This window comes from Lissotriton vulgaris, chromosome 1_1 (assembly GCF_964263255.1).
Source record: "Lissotriton vulgaris chromosome 1_1, aLisVul1.2, whole genome shotgun sequence".
Lineage (NCBI taxonomy): Eukaryota > Metazoa > Chordata > Amphibia > Caudata > Salamandridae > Lissotriton > Lissotriton vulgaris.
The window spans coordinates 972065151-972089509 of NC_141685.1; the positions used below are offsets into that span (position 1 = coordinate 972065151).

The 24359-nt window shown below is 47.4% G+C and overlaps 1 protein-coding gene across 1 annotated transcript in view; it reads right to left on the reverse strand.

The window, feature by feature from the left end:
* The window catches only part of LOC147748316 (pre-B-cell leukemia transcription factor 1-like), a 380397-nt gene that overhangs the window by 40109 nt on the left and 315929 nt on the right, over positions 1-24359 (reverse strand). The window contains exon 8 of the mRNA XM_086960153.1: positions 14730-14816. Within this exon, the coding sequence (XP_086816279.1) occupies positions 14730-14816 (87 nt within the window). The remainder of the gene's footprint in view (positions 1-14729; positions 14817-24359) is intronic.

Here is a 24359-nt window from a genome sequence, read left to right on the forward strand (position 1 = left end):
TATAAGCACAATTTAAAAAATACTTTAAAATAGTAAACAGTATAAAATATAAGAACCAGCCCTACACAAAGATTACGGTTATAAAAGTCTCCTTTTGTTTTGCTTGGCTGCTGCCACCAAAAAACTGGCTGCGCTAAAGGTAACCTGGACAGAACGAAGCATTTGTAGATGTAAAAGGGCAGGCCTTACTTGAACAAAACCAGATCTCCGCAAGATTGGATATAATAATTTTTTCCGTGGCTCCAGGTAGTGCCCACAGAACTTTACCAGGTGGAGCGTGTCCTGTAAGGAGAAGCTATCACAGGTGCATGGTGCAGTGTCTTCTGGTTTTCCCCATTTAGGATATAAGCCTAACGTGAGATGAATAAGATTGAACCTGAATCTAGTCAAAAGAAAGCGATGGAAAGGCTTTGTGACATACGTTCGATACCGTTGAATCCCTGGGGAAGTTAATAAACCATAAGTCAATCTCACCATTGATTTTCTAAGTTCTACCTCCTCCCTTTCCACCTCCAACAATTTGCGAAAATTGTGCTTGATCCACCCTATATCCTCCTTCATAATGCCCTGTGGCGATAAGTACAATTCGGGTCGACCCAGCCTGCCGCATGCCGCTCTAACATAAGACAGCCATGGGTCCCTATCCGCCTTCTCAAGGGCAACACAATCTCTCAATATCAGGTGGTTAAGGGAGATCTCCTCGTTCAGCCAGGTTTTAACCCAGCGAATCAACAGGGCCATTTGTAAATAGTCTGTCACGTAACCCAGTCCCACTTCACAATGTATAGAGAATGTAGGGGATGATTGTGGGAGGGACAAGAGGGATCTGAGGAACCTATTTTCTACAGTTTGTATCTTTGATGGAACTACATAACCCCAGATATCCTCACTGTAGGAGGCAATTGCCTACCTAAATCATCATAGTAAAAGAACCAAAAGTCAGCTCCAACCAATCAGCTACCAGCACCCCCTAGAACACTCTCAGCAGAGGCAGTTCTCCTCAGATTTTCTTAGGACAAGTGGGAAGTAAGTATCCCAAATCATAGAGTACTGACTCGCCGGGGAGGAGGGTGGGTGCATGTGAATCTATGAAAGATACCAATACTGGATAACTGTAGTTACAGGTAAGTAACTTGTTTTCTTATCCAGTATTGAGTATCTTTCATAGATTGACATGCCTAAATCAGAGTAGCAAGCAGTATGCCCAATGTACTGTCGTTTGCGGATGGTGGGAAACAAGTGTTCATAAACTCCCAAACTGCATCCGTAATGTTGAGAAATTTTAAAATAAACAAGCCTTTAACCTCTTGAGTGCTTATGACAGAACCACGCTGTCATGAGTCACGGCGCTAATTCCCCGCCTGTGCGGCCGAATTAATGAGCGGGCGGGGTCATCACGGAACCATGCAGTCATGAGCACACGCCGCCCGTGATTCATGACGGCATGGAGCCGTCATGAGCACCGAAGCGCCGCGCTCACCCCCTAGCCCCCCGCACCGCTGCGGAATTCATGCCACAGCAAAGGGGTTAAAAGCTATGTTAAAAAGACATTACTGATATAAAAATGAAAATATAATCATTAAAATATGGGAATATATATAAACATTTCTTTAGACATATAAATATGAATGCTGCATGATTTTTTAAAGCAATAGGACCGTATATAATAATATGAAAAATACCTGAATTCTAAACTTAATGAAAGAGATGGTGTAGGACAGCCTGTCTAACCGCAGCACCTTCTTGTTGTGCAGATCGCAGACAGTAATGCTTCGTGAACATGTGGACATTCTTCCATGTCGCAGCACAACAGATATTTTCTAGAGTCACTCCAGCAAACAATGCTTTAGAAGCTGCATTGTTCTTTTAGAATGAGCTTTGGCTTTCCTCTGTAAAGGTTTGTTGACTTTGTCATGGCAGAAATGAATCGTAGATGCCAGCCATCTGGCGATTGTTGCTTTGGTGACTGCATTTCCAAGTGCTGCTTGGCAATAGACCATTAACAGTTGATTGGATCGTCTGATGTCTCGTTTTCTGTAGGTTGAATTTTAAACAGCGCTCAACATCCAGCGAATGCAATGCTCTTTCCGCTGGAGTGGACGGATTCGGAAAGAAAGTTCTTAATCTCACTGGTTCATTCAAATGAAACTGTGACGGTAATTTAGGAATGAAACTAGGATTTGTTCGAAGTGTTACGTAGTCGTGAGTGAAATGTAGAAAGGTTCTGTGATAGTGAAGGCTTGGATTTCACTTACCCTTCTAGCCGAAGTAAGAGCAGGTTGAAGGGAGACCTTCCAAGTGAGGAATTTGAGTTCAGCTTTGTGGATTGGCTCAAATAGACGTTTCTTTAATTGCGCTAGCACAGTGTTGAGTTCCCATTCTGGAGGAGGAGCTCGCACTAGAGGGAAGGCTCGGAAAAGCCCTTTCATGAATTGTTTGACCAGTGCAGACTAACAAAGAGAAGCCAGCTTAGCGCCTTTTCTGAATCTGGAGAGGGCAGCAAGATGGACCTTGACCGAAGAAAAAGAAAGCCCAGACTTAACTAGAGAAAGCAAATAAGGGAGAATTTGTTCTGCAGTAGCTTGAACTGGGTGAAAATTATTCGTCTCACACCAACAGCAAAAAAGCTTCCATTTTAGGTGAGAAGTCTTGAATGGGCTTTGGGCTCGAGATTTTGCTAAGTTTCACGAAAGTCTTGTGACATGTTAACGTCATTGAACTCTAAGAAATCAGGAGCCATGAGCACAAATGTAGCGACTGTGGGTCCGGATGAACCACCTGACCTTTGTCCCTCGACAACATCGGAGGTTTTGGGAGAAGGTGAATCGGCTTGCCCTGAGACAGTACTAGAAGTTCCTGGAACCAGTACTGCCATGGCCACTGGGGTGCAATCAGAATCAGACGCCAACCCTCCAGCTTCATCTTGCGGAGCATTCTCGGGATTAATGGTATTGGGGGAAAAACGTGTGCACCAATCCCTGACCATCGCATGGACAGGGAGTTCACCCTTGAGCCCTGTTGAGGGAACCTGCTGGCATAGTGTCAGCATTTCTTGTTCTCTCCAGTTGCGAATAGATCCAGTGCTAGCTTGCCCCAATCCTGGAAGACTCTGTTCGCTAGTTCCTGCTCCAGTTCCCACTTATGACAGTCCGATTGAGACCTGCTCAACATATCCGCCGAGGTATTGTGGAGAGCCCTGATGTGTTCGGCTCTCAGGGTTGCGAGTTGTGACCTATTCCCATAATTCTTGAGCCTCCTGCGAAAGCGTTGTTGATTTTGTTCCTCCTTGTTTGTTGATGTTACACATCCTGGTCATATTGTCGGTACGAACCAGTACAGAGGAACCCGCAATCCTTGGAAGGAATGCTTGTAGAGATAGAAAGATGGCGAGTAGCTCCAGACTGTTGATATGCTGTGTACTTGAGACCTTTTTCCTTGAATCTGTAAATCTTGCAAATGACCCCCCCCATCCCTCCATGGAGGCATCTGTCGTTAAAACAAAGTCTGGAATAGTTTGAAGGAATACGAGACCTTGGGCTAAATGTGTTGTTTATGACCACCAATGCAGAGAGTCTATCATGCGCGGTGTGACCCTGATGGAATCGTCAAACGAACCTGCGGCTTGTTGCCATTGAAGGTTTAGCGCCTCTTGAAGAGGGCTCAATTTTATCTTTGCCAAGGGTATTAGATTTATTGCAGAAGAGCACATCCCCAGGAGTGAAGCAAACATCCGGACAGAAACTGACCTTTTTTAAATTAGAGGTGCCAGCTTTTGAAGACGTATTTGTCGGTCGTGAGATAAGAATCCTTTTGACTGGACCGTGTCTAGCAGTGCTCCGAGAAAAGGAATGACTTGGAGTGGATGGAATTGCGGTTTGATCTAGTTGAAAGTTAATCCCAGAGAGGCGAAGAGATAAAGACATGCTGTTGTGGCAACCTTGGCTTCGTCTAAATAAGGGAATATTTTGATTCCTCAAGATCGAAATGCTGCTGCCACAGGTGCCAGGCGCTTTGTGAAGATTCTTGGTGCCGATTTGAGTCCAAACGGGAGCACTTTGAACTGATGGTGGGCGCCAGCCACTGTGAAGCGAAGATATTTGCGATGTTTGGGGTGGATAGGTATGTGGAAGTACGAGTCCTCCATATCCAGAGAAGCCATAAAATCTCCCTCGTTTAAACAACCTAGAATCTCGGAAAGCGTGACCATCCGGAAACTTAGCTTTTTAGGAAATTTGTTGAGCTTGCAAAGATCTAGAATCGGTCGCAATTCCCCTGACTTCTTTTTGATCAGGAAGAAACGAGAATGGAAACCTGTTCCTCTTTGAGATGATTGAACCTTCTCTATCGCATTTTTGAATAATAAGTGAAGACGAGGGGGACGGGGACCCTTGGGCGGAGTGGTTGGTGACCGTTTGATAAATTCCAGGGTGTGACCGTTGGTCACTAGGTCCAGATCCCATCGATCTGAAGTAATTTCCTGCCACTTGTGTACAAAAGCTGAAATCTTTGCGCACACGGGTATGGAGGGTAATTTGGTTGGCGCCCTGTGGAGATCACTGTTTCCTGTAAGTGTCTATGCTTTCATTTTGTGATCGCTTTCGACCACCTTGACGGGAGAAACCAGCTGCAGTGGATTGCCAGTATGATGACTGGTTGTAAGGCTGTCTATACTGGGATTGGTACTGCCTGTTTTGTTGGTTTTGGTATCCTCCTCTTGCTGAAAAACCACGTCCTCTCGCGCCTCTAAAAGATGCGCGCCTGTATTGAAGAGCATCTAACAATCTAGTTGTATCCGTGTCAGTCTTGATAGCTAAGAGGGCTTCATCAATGTGTTTACCAAACAACGATTCTCCGTCATAGGCCATGTCTAAAATCTTTGTTTCCACTTCAGGTCTGAAAGTGGTGGCTTTGAGCCAACCTTGAAGTCTAAACACTGCTGCACCGGCAAGTTGATGAAAGTTGATATTCACAATGTCCTATGTGCAATCTATAGTCTCAGATGTGGCACGTTCTCCTTCCAACAACATTTTTCTTGCTTCCTGCCTGCGGTCTTCAGGAATGAGGTTCATGAGACCAGCCATGTCCGACCACATTTGGCGGTCATGACGGCCGATTATTGCTAGAGAATTAGCTGCTCTAATAGAGGCTGCTGCCATGGTAGAATTTTTTTTGCCTATAATGTCCAGACGACGTCCTTCCTTGTCAGGCGGTGTAGTGATAGGCGTTGCAGGATTTTGAGATCGCTGTTGAGCGGCCTGCGAAATTACAGAATCTGATTGTGGATGGCCAATCAGACAAGATGGGCTGTTAGCAGGGGCACAGTATTTCTTTTCTAATCGAGGAAGCCCTGCTGGAATGGATGCAGGAGTCTTCATGATTTTAACTCCTTCAGTCCAGATGTAGTCTATGATTGGTACAGGATCTTCCTGGACTCTTCCTTGAAATCATGTAAGAACCATTCTGTCTGTTCGACAGTAACAGGCAATTGGAATCTAACAGCCGCGCTGCATTAAATTACGAAAGCCCCCGATATCCTCAGGGGGAGAATCGGAAGGTAGAGGGAGATGTGGAGAAGGCATTGGTATAATATACTCGTCCCATGGATCTCTTTTGCGAGTATTATCAGGCAATTCGCCCTCTTGAACCTCATCTTCAGAGGAGGTAGTGTCATGCTGTACATGTTCAGGAGGGCTTGAAGGCTGAGCCGGAGTAACAGGAACCTCAGACTGAGTTAATGGATCAGGAACCACAGTTGGTAGGCGTGGAATTTCTGGAACAGCCTGTTGTGGGGGGAAAACCTCTGCCGGTTCTCCGCCAGCATGGCCTGGAGAACCGGTATGAGCGTAGGAGGGAGGTGACTAATTTCACGCTGGCGAGACTCTCTACGAAGAAATCTATGGTGCGGTACCATAAGTTCCTCCTAATAATATTCTTCTTGGTAATCCTAGTCGTCGTCGTCATCCTGACACTTGATGTGGAGCTCAGAAGGATGGTGAGCTGTGCCAAAAGGTCCCTCATCGTCTTCGTTCTCATAGTCATTATCCTCGACGTAAGTTTCTAGGAGATGCGAAGGCAGAAGCGGAGAAATCTTACTGTAATCCTGTCTCTGAAAAGTTTTGTGCTAAGAAAATCTGAGGAGAACTGCCTCGGCTGAGAGTGTTCTAGCGGGTGCTGGTAGCTGATTGGTTAGAGCTGACTTTTGGTTCTTTTACTATAATGATGTAGATAGGCTACTAAGATTTAGGCCTCAGGCTTTTTTCTTTTAGCCTACTACTATCATTTACTTATGGCACTAATTTTGTATTTACAGTGGGACTCCCGCCTCAGTGACGGGGAATGATTCAGGCATGTGAATCTATGAAAGATACCCCAATACTCGATAAATATGCTCTATAGACAAAGCAGGCCTTACGAATGGAAAGTTGTCATGAGCATAATGTGTTGTTATTTCACTGTAAAATGACATCTTGGACAGTGGGCAAAATTATGGAAGTACGACCATGTAGCTGTCCATCAGAGTTTGGCAACTATGACCTCTCCGGAAAGAGCTGTGTAAGCAGTTATGGCCCTGGTGGAATGGGCATTAAATGCCCTACGGTGGATCTAAATTGGCCATAGCATATGTTGGAGCAGAAGATAGCCTAAAACAAAAATTGGGAGTTTGACCTCTGTTTTTTCCCGTATATCCCACAAAGAGACGGTGATCCAATCCTTTCTATTGCATGCTGTCAATGTATTACAACACTACATGCATTGGTTTCTGAGTATCCAGATGTTTGTCTAAATTTGATGGATGCACAGTAGACACAACATATGGGAGGGTAATAGCCCAATAAGGAAAGCAGAAACTACTTTGAGTAGGAATGACAGATTTATACAAGTACAATTTTTTTTAAATGCAAAAAGGTGAAAAATGGCTCAAGTTGCCTTTTATGGGCTGTTTGTAATGTGGCTTTTAAAAAATAAAAGTGCACATACATTTGGTATATGTATATTTTCTAAGATGTGCTCTGGGATGCATTGTGTGGGCAGGGCAAGTTAGTGGTCACTACGAAGACTTGAGCCCCTTCCGTCCTGATCTTCTTGAGAAATCAGGGCAGGAGTGGTATATGCAGAAAGGCCTACAGGAGTCCTGCGTTCCATTTAAGGTGGAATGCGGCTCAGAGCAAGAGATGCCTTGGAAACTCTAACACGCAGAAGTGCGTACATTGTGCATTATCAGCGATGACGAATAGATCGATCTTTAAGTCGACGGCTGAGCTTGTCCAACCTGGCATTAACGATCCTGCCAGGTGAATCAACACCAGGCAAATTCCTTGGTGGTCTAGCCACTTCCAGAGATGCAAGGCTCCTGCCACAGGGTCTGGGACCACCCCCCGCCCTGCTTGTTGCAGTATCACATGACAGTGGTGTGTGAGCACCTGTGCCGGTCTCCCTTTAATGGACCGAAGGTAGGCCTTTAGCACCAAGAGGATTCAGCTCTAATAGGTTGATATGAAGCCGGGACTCTGCCGGAGACCAGGGGCCTTTCATATCCGCCTTTCCCTGGTGGCTCCCCCAACCTAGAAGTAAAGCATAAGTCACAAATATCAGCTCTAGGTGATGTAGAGGGGTTCCTGCCTCGGACCCAACAGTGTGCCAGTTACCACCACTACAGGTCTTTCGTAGTCTCCCCCAAGATATAGACGTGGTTGGGGAGGTCTCCTTGATGTTAGGCCCACTGAGACTTCAGGTCCTACTGCAGAGCCTGCACATGCCACCTGGCATGTTCAACCAGTAGCGTGCAGTCGGCCATCAATCTCAGCAGCTTCAGAGTCTACCTCACTGAAATTCAGGATGTACACTGAAAGATCAAGATCATAGCCTGAATGTCCAGGACTCTTTCCCAGGGAAAAGCACAAAAGCAAACCATGTTTAGAATAGCTCTGATGAGTGGAGCATCCCAGGAGCCGGTGTGACTTCGGCACCCTGATAGTCAACCCCAAAGATGAAGAAGGCTCAGCGCAGTCTAGAGGTGGTTGATTACTGGCTGGATCAAGCTGACTTTTAATAGTAATTAAGATAGGGGAAAACTGGCAGCCCTGACCTCCAATGATGTGCTGCCATCACTTTCACGTGCACCCGAAGGGCACTGGTGAGACCAAAGGAGAGCACAGAAAACTGAAAATGCTCCTGTCCTGTCCATGTCACGCTACCATCCAGTCTCCAGGGCAGACAAGATCTGGGCAAGATGAAAAGTTTTAATTTCTCCTCCAGGAAGAAGGCATTGGCAGGGTGCAGGTCAAATATAGGATGAAGGCCTCCGTCCTTCTTGGGCACCCGTAAGTAGCGGGAAGAACAACCAGAAACACTTTTCGGCACAGGCACGCTCTTGATATCCCCCTTTGCCAAAAGGGCTTGCGCTTTCTGCTGCAAAATGGAAAATGTTCCTCCATCAACCGTTGGGGAGATGGTGTATAGTGCTGCAGTGCTGAAAGGAAGGGGAGGGTGTAGCCCTTCCAAACAATTTGCAGGACATATCTGTCTGATTTTATGGCATGTCAACCTGGCAAGAATCTTTAGATCCTGCTTCCCACTGAGAGGCTGTAATCTGTGAAGAGCACAATAAAAGGGTTTGGCATGTGGGGCTGCAGGGGCAGCTGGCGCCTGAGTGACCTGTTGAACTTGGCAACCGTGGGTACCACTGTTGCGAAAGTGAAACTGCTGGAGCACCTCTGCTGGAGCTGTGAAAGGAGCGGTAGGTCTTGTGCGGTTAGCCAGGGGGGCAGATAGGCCTATAGAGTGAGCCGTAAACCTGCGCTCCTTGAACCACTTGAGAGCTGAGGTTGCAATATCCCTGAACAGGCGAGTCCCATGGAACGGTAAGTCCATGATGGACAACTGGATGTCACATGCAAAACCAGTGACCCCCAAGTGTAACGGCAAATGGTAACACTGGTGCCAATGGCTGACTTGATGGAATCAGTGGTGTCGAAGCCACAACAAATTGTGATCCGCATACCAACAGTCCTGGTGGCCTGGGCATGGCAGGTCAAAGATCCTCAGGGACACCACGGAGGACTTGAGCTAGGGATTCCTAAAGGGCATAGATGCAGTGTCACAGAAGACAGCTGGCATTCACTGAACAGAGAGCCAGGCTGCTGGAAGAAAAATCTTGCTTCCCAAATGTCTCTACTCGCTTGGATTCCCTACTAGGTGGTAGTGGGGGCTGGAAGTGTTGGGTTAAGATCTGCTTGTGGACACCAGCACAACCAAACATTCGGGAAACAGGTGTTGAGACAGGAGTGCAGTGTAACTCGGGTCAAGAGAATAGCAGCTCCTATTTGCCTGTTGAATGGGATCCAAGAGCAAGGCTGGACTGAGGCTCCCAACAAGGAATGGCTTAGTACCCCCATTAAAAAGAAGGAGGGGCTTAGAACTGTGGTTCTTAACCTGTGGTCGGGGTCCACAAAGCCTTCTCAAAGGCTCCATGACTGCTTACAAAATGAAATATTACATTAACAGTCTAATAACGTATATAAAGAAGCAAAATGTACAATAAAAAATTCTAAAATATTCAGTGTGAAGAAATTTGAAATTGGAGCCTAAAAGTTAACCTAATATCCTCAGATTGATTTGTGGGCGCAGTGCATGTGCATCAAACAGAATACAGTATGGACAATGAATGGCCTCAATAACATTTAGAAATGCTCCAACCTTCCTATTGAAATTAAGATTCTTTATATTTGTTTGCGAATTAAATAAAATATTTCATCGTTTATTTGATGAATACTTGTTACTGTATTTCACGTGAACTGCTTTGTGGTTCAATCATCGAAAATCTTAGGACGGCATTCCTGGTCACGGACTGGGGATCCCCGGGTTCCTATGGGGTCCCAGGGTCCAGCAATGATTAAGAGGGGGTCCTCTGAAGTCAAAAGATGAGGGACCACTGGCTTCGAAGATTTAGATGCTCATCCAGGCAGGTGTACTTCAGTCAACACATTCATTTTACTCTCCAAGGTTGTCGTTGGGTAAGGACTGAAATTGCCTTATGCAACCCCATATGAATGGAAGTGCATTCCTCTGTGGCCGGGCCAGGTGGTGAAAGATCTGATTCAAGTAAAGTATGGACACCACTTGCCTCCTGAAAGTCGTCGCACTAACTAGTCTCAGTATTGAACTGAACAAACTCATTGCCCACATCATATTTGTTGTCTGAGTCTATCTCGAAAAGGGAGTGTAGTGTGTTTTGCCTTGTGGTTGAAGCCGATCAAGAGAGGGAAGATGCTCCTCAACAGTGGTCGACTCCAAAGTACCAGGGATTAATATAGGTATCTTTTTGTCCAGCGACAATGGATTCGGCCCAGGTGTTCAAGTTACAGGAACTGGCTTGGACTGCGACGCTGAATGCAGGGCTGGCATCGGAGGCGCTGTGACGGGCTCAGAGGCTCCACCTGTCACCAAGGCTAAATCGGCAGGCAGCACCCCAGATATTAGGCGTCTTGGTTCCTGGGGCCCGAAGGTGCACCAGAAGGATTCGACAAAGGTCCAACGAGCCTGATCATGGCCCTGCAGAACCTTTTACTCTGTTTAGCCCTGGAAGCTTGGATTGTGCTGGAACCAATTGCCGGATAAGCTTCAAAGTCGACTGACACTAGGAGCGAGACAGAGACTTGGTGCAGCCCCCTTCACCTTCTCCAGTGAATGAGAGTGGTGCAATACAAGCTTTGATTTCGTAGGTTTTAATTTAGACTTATCAGACAATTTATATCTCAACTAAGACTGATCTCTAGAACGGCTTTGTTAACTTCAGGAGCGAGACTGGGACCTCTGACCTAGGCCAGGGAACTGCTCTCTCCCCGTAGCTCTGGTCTGACGTGCCGTGCCTCTGCCCAGGTAGGGGTTCGAGCCCAGGCTGCCTCCCAGTTCTGTCCCACTTGTTGACTGTTTATTGCCTGCTCATTGGTTTCCTGCTGTTGGTCTCTGCCTGTTTTTCCTGTTTCGTACTCATTCTGTGCCCTTACTGTTTTTCCCTGTTTCCCGCTCCCCCACCCGCCGCCGCTACCCCCGCGGTCCCCCTCTGACGTTTTTCCCACTACCCCCTCCCAGCTGTGCCTCCCTCCCACCTCCCTATAAAATGCCTCCCGCGGCGGCGCGCAGCAGGCACGCCAAAGGCAGCCAGTCTGCGCCCGTCCACAACCCGACCACGGCCAGCGCCAGGAACCCTGAAACTCAGACCATCCATCGCTACAACGCCTCCAACCTCTTCGCACTCAACCCCGGAAGCCACAGGGAATGCATCCAGGCCTCACCGAACACTACCCATTGCCAGTTCTCATACCTTCGCTGCCGAAAAACCGTCTCCACCACCGCGGACTCCAACACTACCAACACCAGCGACACACTAAAATGCATCCTCCTCAACATACGCTTCGTACACAAACACGCCGTGGAAATCTGGGATCTACTCGACTCCCTCTCACCTGCCATTGCATTCTTCACAGAGACCTGGACCAACGCATACTCCACCCCGACATCAACACCGTCATCCCGGGCGGATACAAGATTCAGAGGAAAGACCGCACCAGTGGGGGCCTCATCATCGCCCACAGGAGCACCCTCTGTCTCACCACCTCCAGCAAAACCCTCCCCTACGCCGAACACCTGCACTTCCAGGACACACTATCGACCCCATCTTCGTGGCAGGAAACAGTGTCCACTTCAGCCCACAACACAACCACCATGGACCGACCACCACTGTGTACACTTCGCCATCGACAAACCCATGGCACCCAAACCAGCCCCACGCCCACCACGAAGGAACTGGAGCAAGCTCACCGATGAGCAACTCAACACCACCCTCACCCAAAACAACCACACCTTGTCATCCGACGCACACATAGCAGACACAGAACTCCACACCAAGATCACCAACTGCGCAGACTAGCTCGCCATGCTACACAACACCAGCAGACAACACCCCAGGAAAGCTGCCTGGTCACCACCACTCTCCAAGAAACCAGGCGCACCTGCTGACGCCTGGAGAATAACTGGAGAAACACCAAGACAGCCGAAAACCACACCACCTACAAGAACACCAAGGAACTTTTCAGCGTCATTCAGGAATTTATCAACCCACGCAGCGAAGCCACAGACATCATCCCATCCCAAGACTGCTGCAATAAGCTTGGAACCTACCTCCAGCTCAAAATCAAGAACCTCTACAATAACTTTGTCGACCACCCTCCAGACCTCACAGAAGGCCCTCCGCCCACCAGGGACACCGACCGGCCCACCATCTACAACTGAACACCGATCATGACCGAAGACAACGCCTCAACCATGAAAGGAATCCACTCGCGGGCCCCAACGACCCCTGCCCCCCTCACATCAACCACAAAGCCACTGCCGCCATAGCTCCAAAACCACAACGCACCATCAACATCACCTTCAAAACAGGAACCTTTCCAGATGACTGGAAGCGCGCAGAAGTCAGACCCCTGCTCAAGAAGCCCACAGCTGACCCCCACCAACCTCAAAAACTATCGGGCCATCTCGCTCCTCCCCTTCACAGCCAAAGTTGCAGAAAAAACAGTCATCAGGGAGCGGACACGATTCATCGAAGAAAATGCCGTCCTCAACCCATCCCAAACCAGATTCCGAAGCAACCATAGCACAGAGACTGCCCTACTCGCTGACACAGATGACTTCTGCACCCTCCTGGACCAAGGCCACTCCGCAGCCCTCATCCTACTCAACCTATCATCAGCCTTCGGCACAGTCTCCCACCGCACACTAGTCAGCAGACTACACAATGCAGGCATACAAGGAACAGCCCTGGACTGGATCTGATCATTCCTCACCGGATAAAGCAAAAGAATCAGACTACCACCCTTCCTCTACGACCCCACGAAAATCACCTGCAGAATCCCACAGGGTCATCATGGTGACCGACACTATTCAACATCGAAATGGCGCCACTCGCAACCATCGGATCTTACGCTGACGACTCCTAGCTCATACTCTCCCTTACCAAAGACGCCACCACCGCCAAACACAACTTCCAGGAAGGAATGCAAGACGTCACAGTCTGGATGACCAAAGCGGCCTGAAGCTCAAGGCAGAGAAGACAGAAGTCCTCATCCTAGGCACCACCCCCTGAGCATTGGACAGCACATGGTGGCTGACCACCCTTGGAAGCCCACCCGCCCCTTCAAACTACGCCAAGAACCTCTGCATCATACTCGACTCATCACTCACCATCAACTGCCAGGTCAACGCCGTCACCTCGAGCTGCTTCAACACACTCTGCATCCTCCGCAAGACCTTCAAGTGGATTCCCCCCGCCCCCCTGTCAAGGAAGACCGTCACCCATCACCAGCAGACTGGACTACAGAAACTCACTACGCCGGCATCAACAAGTCCCTAATCCACAAACTCTAGACAATACAGAAGACAGCTGCCAGACTCATCCTCTGCCTCCCCCGGCACAAACTCATCACCCAGCACCTACGAAAACTTCACTGGCTCCCCGTGGAGAAAAGAGTCACTTTCAAAATCCTCAACCACGCCTACAAGTCCTACATAACAACGGACCCAAATACCTCAACGACAGAGTCAACTTCCACATACCCAAAAGAAACCTGTGATCCTCCAACCCCGCACTGGCCGAAACACCACTCATTCACAGAAACAGAGCAGGTGGAAGATCCTTCTCCCACATTGCAGCCAAGACCTGGAACGAGCTACCGGCAGACAGACAAGCTCCCTCCCTGAACCCTCAAGACCTGGCTCTTCGGCTAGACTGATCTATGACACCCACACCCCTCCTTGAGACCGTCTTGGGTGAGTACCATGCTTACAATTCCCTGATTGATTGACTGGAACCGAACGTTCGGGTTGGCTCTAGACTTGGACCAGTCACGATGCGTGGTCTTCTTCTGCCTTGCGATGTAGGGTTTCACCTTGCAGTATCAGATGGCCTTTGGATTCATCAACGCGCAGTGGCTGCAGACCTTATAGTCATGACTCTACCCCAGGCACCGAAAGAACATCTTATAAGGATCTGCTAAAGACCTTTGTTTGTGATAGTCCCTGTGTACTGAATTTTTTAACAAAATATTTGAGTTAAATGTCTGAGAGAGAAGAGGGAGCTGCAGATCCGCATCTGGTGGCACGGAAAGAAAGAATCAAAATATTTGAGTTAAATGTCTTTGAGAGAGAAGAGGAAGCTGCAGATCCACATCTGGTGGCATGGAAAGTAAGGATCTTTCAGAGCGCGGTAGTGGCGACCGAATAGGCCCTGCAAGTCATTTCCAGCGTGGAGCTGCACTCCGCCATCTACCGGCGTCCAAGTTACGGCTGAAAACTTTCTGGATCCAGTCTAATGCCTGGAGAATATTCAAAACAGGAGGAATCAGCGGCAACAAGTCTATCAGAACATGATCATCATCTGGAAAGAAACAATGCTTACATAGGCAACTGGTTTTTAAACAAAACTGCATACACAGCTACAACCCTTCTTAATATTACATCAGCATTGATTTTTTTTTGTTTTAGAAGGACGAGAGTTTAAGATTTGTTGCGTCAGGCTAGATGCAGAGAGAGTATCTTATATTGTTACTTCAACAGGATTGTCCATTGTGTTGCAACTAACATTGATTTACCGAAGGAAATAGGGCTGTTCCATGTAAGAATAATCCAGAACGGCAAAGATATTGGCCATTAATAAAACCTTTCCTACTTACATCGATGTGCTGAGGTTCATACAAAGGATTCCCTGCAATTGAATCGTATCTTCCTGCGGCATGTATAACATGATGTAAAGAATCCATCTGTAAAAACAAGCATAACTTTCAGCTAATATTCACTAAGTCATCACTTCTTATTATGAAACACAAATAAGCGTGGAAGTTTATTCTCAAGATCAGGGGGAAGTGTAGATTGCCAAAGTCGCTCAAGAGTAACTGCTCAGTGAGCTGCATATTCACTATCAAACATGTGCACTCTTAAAACAAAGCTCTTCCTTATGAACACTCCTCACCACATTCCCATCACTTCAAATGCCAAAACATAGGGGAGAGTCAGACAGGGCCAATTATAAGTTCTGTTCCCAAGTTCTTGTATAAACCTGGAGACGTCTGCTTGCCCATAAAGTTCTTAACCTCAGGAACCAAGGGAATACAAAGATGGGGTCAAGTTGCAAAGTACCTGCAATCCATTTATCATCTTTGTGGGGTCCATGCACCTCAGAATGATAACCGGTGTAGGTGTTCTACAAAACCTACAGAGTCTGGCGTTTGGAATGGGAACCCGCAAACCCACTCAGTGTTAGACCACAGGACCACTTCTGTCCTGGGCCAGACATTAGGTCTCAGCTCGTCCTTTGGGAGATGCCATCTACACTTGCCACAAGGATCCCTGAACTTTTACCCAGCTGGTCTATATAAATATAACAAAAGGGGGTGGAGATGGACGGAGCATCTAAACCAAACAAACACTCACACCCAGTCAACAGATCTGGGTTTAATCCATCACCGTTCTTTAGCCCACTCTGCCACCCCAGTTCAGACATGGCCATATGCAATTCAGTCTGACCCTGTGCCTCATGGGAACAGTCCAGCCCGAACTGCCAAGCCAAGCCTTCCCTGGACAGGAAACAAGCTTCCGAGGACCAGTTTCTGGCATTTCAGCCGTCTTCAGCCCGGCTTGCTTGAATCCAGTGGCAAAGTGAGCAAGGGACTCACGTCTGAGCATACCCTGCCAACTTCTAGCGAACTTTAAAGGGGATGGTGATGGACGGAGCATCTGTACCAAAAAAACACTCACACCCAGTCAACAGATCAGGCCTGGACTGTTCCCATGAGGCACAGGGTCAAGACTGATTTGCATATGGCCATGTCTGAACTGGAGTGGCTTGGTGAGCAAAATAGCGATGGATTAAACCCAGATCTGTGAATGGGGGTGATTGTTTTGCCATTTTGCAACATTCCGTCCATCATCTTGTGTGTTTTGCTATATAAATATAACAGCGTAACAGAATATGGAGACGTGTGAAAAGAATAGATTTGATTATCCACTCTTTACTTACAAAAAAGTCATACGGGTATTCAATTGCCAAAGAAAGTCTGTTAAGAAGTGTATTTTTCAAATCATTAGCTAAAGAGGAGCCACATGTTTCCATGTGATCCATACATCAGAGGTCACTGGAGTCACCTATAGGAATGTGCCCCCCCCGAACAAACAGGATTAATAAAACCTGGGCATATGTACCGAACAGAAGATCATAAGGATGAGAAGCAACCGATGAGGAGGGAACCTCCAAATGTAAGAAAACAAATTAGAAAAAGCTGCCATAAGCCACATGACTGTCCTCTATCTGAGGCGGGCGAATTGGGGAAGTCCACTGGGCATGAATGGTTTCCTTTAGAGTGCTGGGGAAGACATTTCCCATATGAAGAAAGGAAGAGGGTTGAGAATAGACATGTACGAAGTAGTCCTAATGGAACAATTTGAATCTCTCAGAGTGAAGTCGTACCAAAAGACGACTAATAATGTTTCACTGGGGGTTAATGAATTAAGGACTTTCAAGTAAGAGCTACTCTGAAGGATGAAGGCAGGGAAACAGCAGACAAACTAAGAAGGAAAATGCTACTTACCAGTATGCATCTGTTTTTGGCATGTAGAGCTTCAGAGTACTACACTTTGCATTATATCGCTACCTGGTGTTGGGTTCGGATGATTGCATGTTGTTGTCGTCTTGGAAGAAGTCTTTTGTAGTCACGAGATAGGTGACTCCTCCCTTGGACGATAGTGCACATGGTCATCGGCTCCATCCTTAGATTGTTTTTCGTCATAATGGGAAGTAATGGAGTTACGAGAAGTAAAGAAAGGATGTCCATGTGTGTGTATCTAATTAAGATAAAACTGGAAAAGATACAGGTCCCGGGGAGGCAGGAGGGCGTGTAGTACTCTGCAGCTCTACATGCCAAGAACAGATGCATGCTGGTAAGTAGCATTTTCCCTTTGAGGCATATGAGCTGCAGATTCTACACTTTGCATCGATTGTGCAGCAGTGTCTCCCCTAGCGGTAGTCACCTGTATCTGTTGCAGTAGTTTGAAAGAGTTTTTAGAACAGCTTGGCCTACTGCAGCTTGCTGCTTGGCTTGCACATCAACACAGTAGTGTTTAGTGAAGGTGTGTTGTAGACCAGGTTGCTGCCTTGCAGAAGTCTTCTAGGGGGATGTTCCCTAAGAAAGCCATAGAGGCTCCTAGTTTGCATGTGGAGTGCGCTCTAGGAGGAACTGTTAATGTACGTTTTGCTTTTTGATACCATATTTGTATACATTTTACAATCCACCTTTAGAGATGGGGTTGCCTTTATGTGGTGGAGAGAAAAATACAAACAATTGCTTTGTTTTACGAAAAGATTTGGTCCTATCTATATAATAAAGAAGAGCTCTTTTAACGTCTAGTGTGTGTAGAGCTCTTTCTGCTACAGAGTCAGGGTTTTGGAAAAACACAGAACTCTACAGTTTGGGTTTAAATGAAAAGGAGTAATGACTTTTGGAAGGAATTTAGGATTAGTTATTAGAACCACCTTGTTACGGTGTAATTGTAAGAATGGTTCTTGTATAGTGAAAGCCTGTATCTTACTTACTCTCCTAAGAGGTAATAGCAATAAGGAAAGCGGTTTTCCATGTGAGGAATTGCAGTTCACATTTGTGTAGAGGTTCAAAAGGTGGTCCCATGAGCCTTGTAAGAACAACATTTAAGTTCCACACTGGAGAGGGTGGTAACCTGGGGAATGATTCTTTTTAATCCTTCCATAAATGCTTTAATAGCAGGCACTTTAAAAAGAGACAGATGTTGTCCATTTTGTAAATATGCTGCAATTGCTGCAAGATGTAGGCGTATAGATAAATATGCCAAGTTACATCTTTGTAAATGTAGAAGGTATCAAATGATATTTTGGATAGAAGCATCCAGGGGATCAATTTGGTTATAGTTGCAATAAATGGCAAATCTCTTCCATTTAGCAGCATAGCAAGCTCTAGTAGTAGGTCTCCTGGACTCTTTAATGATGTTCATACAGTCTGGTGGTAGGTTAAGATAACCAAACTCTTAGACTTCAGGAGCCAGATCGCCAGATTTCAGTTGATTTGTGTCTGGATGTCTGATGTCTCCATGGTTCTGCGTTAGCAGGGATGGTGTCAGACGTAGTTTTTGGTGTGGCACTAGGGATAGTTCTAGCAGAGTTGTATACCACGGTTGGGGTGCCCATGTGGGAGCAACTAAAATTAGTTTGAGCGACTGTTGCCGAATTTTGCGCACTATTAGTGGTATTAGTGGTAGTGGCAGAAAAGCGTACGCAAATCTACCTGACCAGGTCATCCATATCGCATTGCCCTTCGACAGCGGTTGTGGAAACGTGGTGGCGAAGGTTGAGCTTTTTGCGTTTTTGTGTGTGGCGAGCAGATCTATGTCTGGATGGCACCACCTGAGAAAGAATGGTTGAAGAACTTGCGGATGTAGTTCCCATTCGTGAATTTGTTGTGTCGTCGACTCAACAGATCTGCTATCTGATTGTGAACTCCTGGAAGGTGTTCTGCTAGCAGATATATGTTTTGTGGAATGGCCCAACTCCAAATGTTCTGTACAAGCTGGGACAGCTGTAGAGAGTGTGTGCCCCCCTGTTTTTGTATATAGTACATAGCTTTCATGTTGTCCATCCAGATAAAGACAGCTTTGTTTTGTACTTGGAATGTTTTGAGTGCTAAGAATATTGCTAGCAGCTCTAGATCATTGATCATTGATATGGAACGATCTTTGTTGAATGGCCCATTGCCCTGGAGTTGTATGATGTATGATGTAGGAGATGGGCTCCCCATTCTGTGAGAGATGCGTCTGCTGTGAGTACTATTTGCGGAATAGGTTCGAGAAATGGCCGCCCCTTTGTCAAGTTTTTGGTGTTCCACCACTGCAGAGAGCGATGTGTGCGGCGGTCTACCAACACCAGGTCTGTTAGTTGCCCTTGAGCCTGATTCCACTGTTGTGCTAGACATTCCTGTAACGGACGCATCTGCAGTCTTGCATATGGTACAATGAAGATGCCATCATGCCTATTAGTGTCATGAACACTCTGGCTTGGAGAAAGAGTTGATGTTGGAACTTTGTGACTAAGGCTTCAATGCTCTGAATCCTTGCTGGACTGGGATACGCTAGAGCTGTAGACGTGTTTATTGTAGCCCCTAAATACTGATGTACATGAGAGGGCTGTAGGTGCTACTTGGTGTAGATGACCGTGAACCCGAAGTCGTACAATGTTTGAATTGTTTGATGTGTGGGTTGGACACACTGATTGAATGACTTGGCTTTTATGAGCCAATCGTCTAGATAAGGGAAGACATGTATCTGTTGTCTTCTGAGATGTGCTGCTACTACTGCTAGGCACTTTGTGAATACTCTTGGTGCAGTTGCTACCCCGAATGGAAGACATTGAATTGATAATGCGGTCCTTCCAATGCAAACATTAGATACTTCCTGTGAGAAGGATGTATAGGAATGTGGAAGTAGGAGTCCTTTAGATCTAGTGTTGTAAGGAAATCGCCCTGTTGCAGCAATGGGAGCACTTGTTGTAAAGTGATCATATGAAAATGATCTGATTGTATATAATGATTGAGGGGCCTGAGGTCAAGAATTAGTCTTAGTGTCCAGTCCTTTTTGGGTATTAGAAAGTACAGCGAGTAAACCCCTGTTCCTTGATGTCATAAAGGATCTATTTCTATTACGTCCTTTTAAAGAAGTGATAGGACTTCTTGTTTGAGCAGAGTAAGGTGTTCTGCAGACATTGGACGCTGGCTGGGTGGTATGTGTGGAGGGGTAGCTGTAAGTACGAGGCAGTAGCCATACTGTATAATTTGTCTTACCCACCTGTCTGTTGTGGTGGAATTCCGGACATGTAGGAACTGTGTTAATCTGCCACCCACAGGAGTGGAATGCTGTTGGGGGAGCAGAGGGAAGTTACTGTTTTGTGGTGGAAGCGGTTTGATTACTGTTGTTACCCCGACCTCTTCCCTTGTTGTTGCCTCTATATCCTCCTCTAACATATTCTTTACTAGAGGATGTTTGTGTATTGGACTTGAAAGAAGCGGTATTGTCTGTTCCAGTTTGCTTGGAGCCCCCTCTATAGAAGGAGCGACGAAAGGAGCCTCTAGCTTGTGTGGACTGCAAAGACCCCTTAGATTTGGCAGTATCTGCATCTTTTTTCATTTTCTCATGTGCTGTGTCTACCTCTGGTCCAAACAATTGATGTTGGTTAAATGGCAGATTTAAGATGGTAGTTTGCACTTGCTGCTTAAATCCTGAAATGCGTAGCCACGAATGCTGTCTAAGTAGGACACTAGTGTTTACAGCCCTAGATGCAGTGTCTGCTACACCAAGTGCACACTTGATTGAGGCATTTGAAATTAACTTGCCTTCTTGTATAAGGTCGTTTGCCTGCGCCTTATATTGGTCAGGTAGATGTTGTAGTAGTTGTGGTTGATATGGAACATCGACACCACCTTAGGCATAAAGTGTGGGTCCGTTCTCATCACCACCCTATCATTGTGTATCAGGATGTAGGGTTCTTGTAGTGTTAGCGCCTGTACTTCGCTCACCCTGAGCAGTGAGGTGATTGCCACCAAGAAAGCGGTCTTCATTGTTAGCCTTTGTAGAGAGGCCTTATGGATGGGTTCAAAAGGCGCTTTCATGAGTTCTGTTAGGACTAAATTAAGGTTCCATGCCGGTGGCGGCATCCTCTTTGGAGGTGCGATTCTTTTCGCCCTTCCAGGAATCTCTTTACTATCTGTGATGTAAAGAAACTCTTCCCTGTTTCACCTCTTGTGTAGGCCACCATTGCTGCCAGGTGTACGCTCAGCGAGGATGAGCTTAGTCCTTCCTTCAGCAGGTGCGTGAGATACCTTAGCACCGTTGATTCTCTTGTCATCTTTTTGTGTAGCTTCTTCTTGCTGCACCATTGTGTGAACCTTTTCCACTTCGCCACATAGCACCTTCGTGTGCTAGGTCTCCTTGCCTGTCGTAGTACCCGCAGGGTGCTCTCAGGTAACCACAGGTGCGCAAACTCTAAGTCTTCAGGAGCCATGCCGCCAGGCTGAGGCTCTCAGGCTCTGGGTGTAATACTTCTCAGTTTTGCATTGAGAGTAGGTCCTTTCTTTTCCCGAATTTGTGGAGGGCACCTTGTGCCATTTCCATTATCTGTGACTACCAGGTCTGCCTGGCCCACTGTGGTGCCACCAGGATCAGAGTCATGCTGCTGGCTCTGCACTTGTTGAGTACTCAGTGTATCAGTGGTATCGGGGGGAAAAGCGTAGGCAAATGTTTTCGACCAACTTAGCCATAGGGCATTCCCCAGGGATCCTTCCCCTGGTTGCCTGGACGCGAAGCTTTGGCATTTTGCATTCAAGTGTGCAAATAGGTCTATTGACGGCTTTCCCCACCTTTTGAATAGCTTTTGTGTTTCCTGCGTATTGATCTCCCACTCGTGGGATAACGAAGTCTGTCTGCTGAGCTAGTCTGCTTCCACATTGTCCTTCCCTGGTAGGTGGATGGCTAACAGGTCGATTTTCAGTGGGATGGCCCATCTCCATATCTTCTGTGCTAGGTTTGATAGCGGAGCTGATTGTGTTCCTCCCTGTTTGTTTATGTAGAACATTGTCGTTTTGTTGTCTGTTTGGATCGGCACTCTTTGGTTGTACAGTTTCGTCTGGAAGGCTTTCAGGGCGAGGAACACGGTCTTTAGTTCCAGGTAGTTGATGTGTTTGACCGCATCCGCTGGAGTCCACAGTCGCTTCACCCCGAGCTTGCTCATGTGTGTTCCCCATCCCTTCTGGGATGAGTCTGTTGTGATGGTCACCGTTGGGGTCGGTGGTGTTAGAGGCTTCCCTTCTGTCATGTTCTTTTTGCTCCACCACAACATCTCCTCCTGCACTGCGTGCGTTACAACCACTAGATCTTCCCAACTTCCTGTAGCTCATGGCCATTGTTCTTGCAGCCATTCCTGGAATGGTCTCATGTGGAGGCGTACGTTTGGTATCAAATGTGTGCACAAGGCCATCATGTCCATGACCTTGCTCGCTGTCCTCACTGTCAGAGCTCGCCCCTTCTGGTAGAGGCGCGTCTCCTTCAGTAGTGCCACGGTCCTCTTGTCGCTGGGGAACACCTTGCTCTGTATGGTGTTGATCTGTGCTCCCAGGAAGATTTTTACTTGCTCTGGTTCCATAGAGGATTTTCCCCAGTGGATGGAGAATCCCAGGTCCATCAGCGTATTCGTCACGCGTTGTGCGCGCTCCTTGCATGTTCTGTGTGAGCTTGCCTTTATTAGCCAGTCGTCCAGGTAATGGTATACATGGATCCCTTCCCGTCTTATGTGCGCTGCCACTGCTGCAAGGCACTTGGTGAAGACCCTTAGTGCGGATTTTAGTCCGAACGCTAGGGCTGTGAACTGGTAGTGGTCTTTGTTTATTGTAAATCTCAGTAGGTGATTGTGCTGCCTGTTCATAGGAATGTGCAGGTAAGCATCTTTGAGGTCTATGGTGGCCATGAAATCTCCGTCCCTTATCTGAGGAATGACCTCCTGTAAGGACGTCATCTTGAATTTCTGTGTCTTTATGAACTTGTTCAGGAACCTTAGTTCTAGGATGGGCCTCATTGTTTCGTCCACCTTTGGCACGAGGAAGTATGTGAAGTAAACTCCCTTGTTCCTCTCTTGGTATGGTACTGGCTCGATGGCCTCCTTTTCCAGGAGGTCCTTTGAAGTAGCTCTAGCTTTCTTTTCCTGACTGCGCCCTCCTTTTTGGCTTTCTATTTGGCGGTGTCTTTTCCAGTTGTATGCAGTATCCGAACTGTATGATGTTGAGTATCCATTTGTCTGTGGTTATCCTTTTCCACTCCTGGAAGAAACGACTTAACCTGCCTCCTACTGGTTTTACATGTTCTGCGATGTGTGTTCCGTGTAACCCTGAGACGGTCTTTTTGTGCTCCACCCTGGGATGCTTTGCGCGGGTGGGCACTGATCTCGTGACGGAGTCACTTAGAGGCTGGTTGTTGGCCCCCTCTTTTGTTTTGTCCTCGTCCATTCCCTCTCCCCCGAAAGGACTGGTCTCTCTGTTGTTGGTGCCAGTGTTGTTTCTGGTGCCCTTGCTGTGTTTGGTTGTCGCCATGCTGTGACTGTTGGAATGTCTGGTGTGACGTTCCCGGTTGGTTACCCCCCCCTTCCGTTCGGTCTCCGCAACAGGGTACCTCTCTTTGTTCCTCTGAATTGCAAAGGCCCCATGGACCTTTCCGTTTCATTTTCCTTTTTCAGCTGGGTGAGCTTTTCATCCACCGGCGCCCCAAAATGTGTCTCCCCGTTGAAAGGGGTGCTAAGAATGTTGTGCTGTACCTCTGGCTTGAAGCCCGAAAGTCTGAGCCAAGCCTGTCTTCTCTCAGTGACACCCAACATCATCAGCCTGCTGGACGTGTCTGCTCCATCCAAGGCAGTTCTGAGGCAGGCATATGCCACGTTCTTTCCCTCCTCCACCAGGTGTGCATCTCTTTGCTGGTACTCAACTGGTAGGTGCTGCAGCAGCTGTCTGATCTCGTCCAGGATCTGGTACTGGTGCCTGTTCAGCAGGGCGTTTGAGTTTGCCATGCCCCAGTGCATTGCAGCGTTCCTTTCTATCTTTCTCCCAGTTAGGTCCATCCTCTTGCTTTCCTTGTCTTGAGGTGGCCCTGAAGTCGTTGGGACAATAGCCCTGTTCCGGGCGTTCGCCGCAATAATGGAGTCTGCCGTAACGGATCCCCTGATGTATGGAGTGTTCTTGGCAGAGTTTATATTTCTTCTACGTCCTAGGGGTGACGGACCTGCATGTCGCTGGTTCCTTGAACGCCTCCTTCCCCTAGGCCATGACACTCAAGCATAGGGAGGTACTGGCTCCTCGTCTGCGTGGGGAGCAGGGTCTCGAGGAGGAAGTCTGCTTTCGGTTTCTCCTAGTCTAGCTGTACTCCAAAAGCTGTTGCCGCGTTCTTGATGACCATATTGTAGACCCCAAGGTCATCTGGCGGCGAAGGCCTCGAAGGGTACGTGTCCACGGCCTCTTCTGGGCTCTCGGTGTCGAGGTCCTGCAACTCCAGGTCCTGTGTCCCAGAGGATGCTGATCCGAGGGTCGTCCGCTGATTGTCTTCCCCCTCCTCATCGTAGTATGAGGCTTCTTTATTCAGGTGTTCCTGGGCCTCGGGACTGTTCAGCGGCTCTTCGGCCGCGAAGTCCTCCTTCTCTTCTATTTCCACGACCACCCTGCTTTGCTTCGACGGGATGTTGAATCTCTTCATTTTTT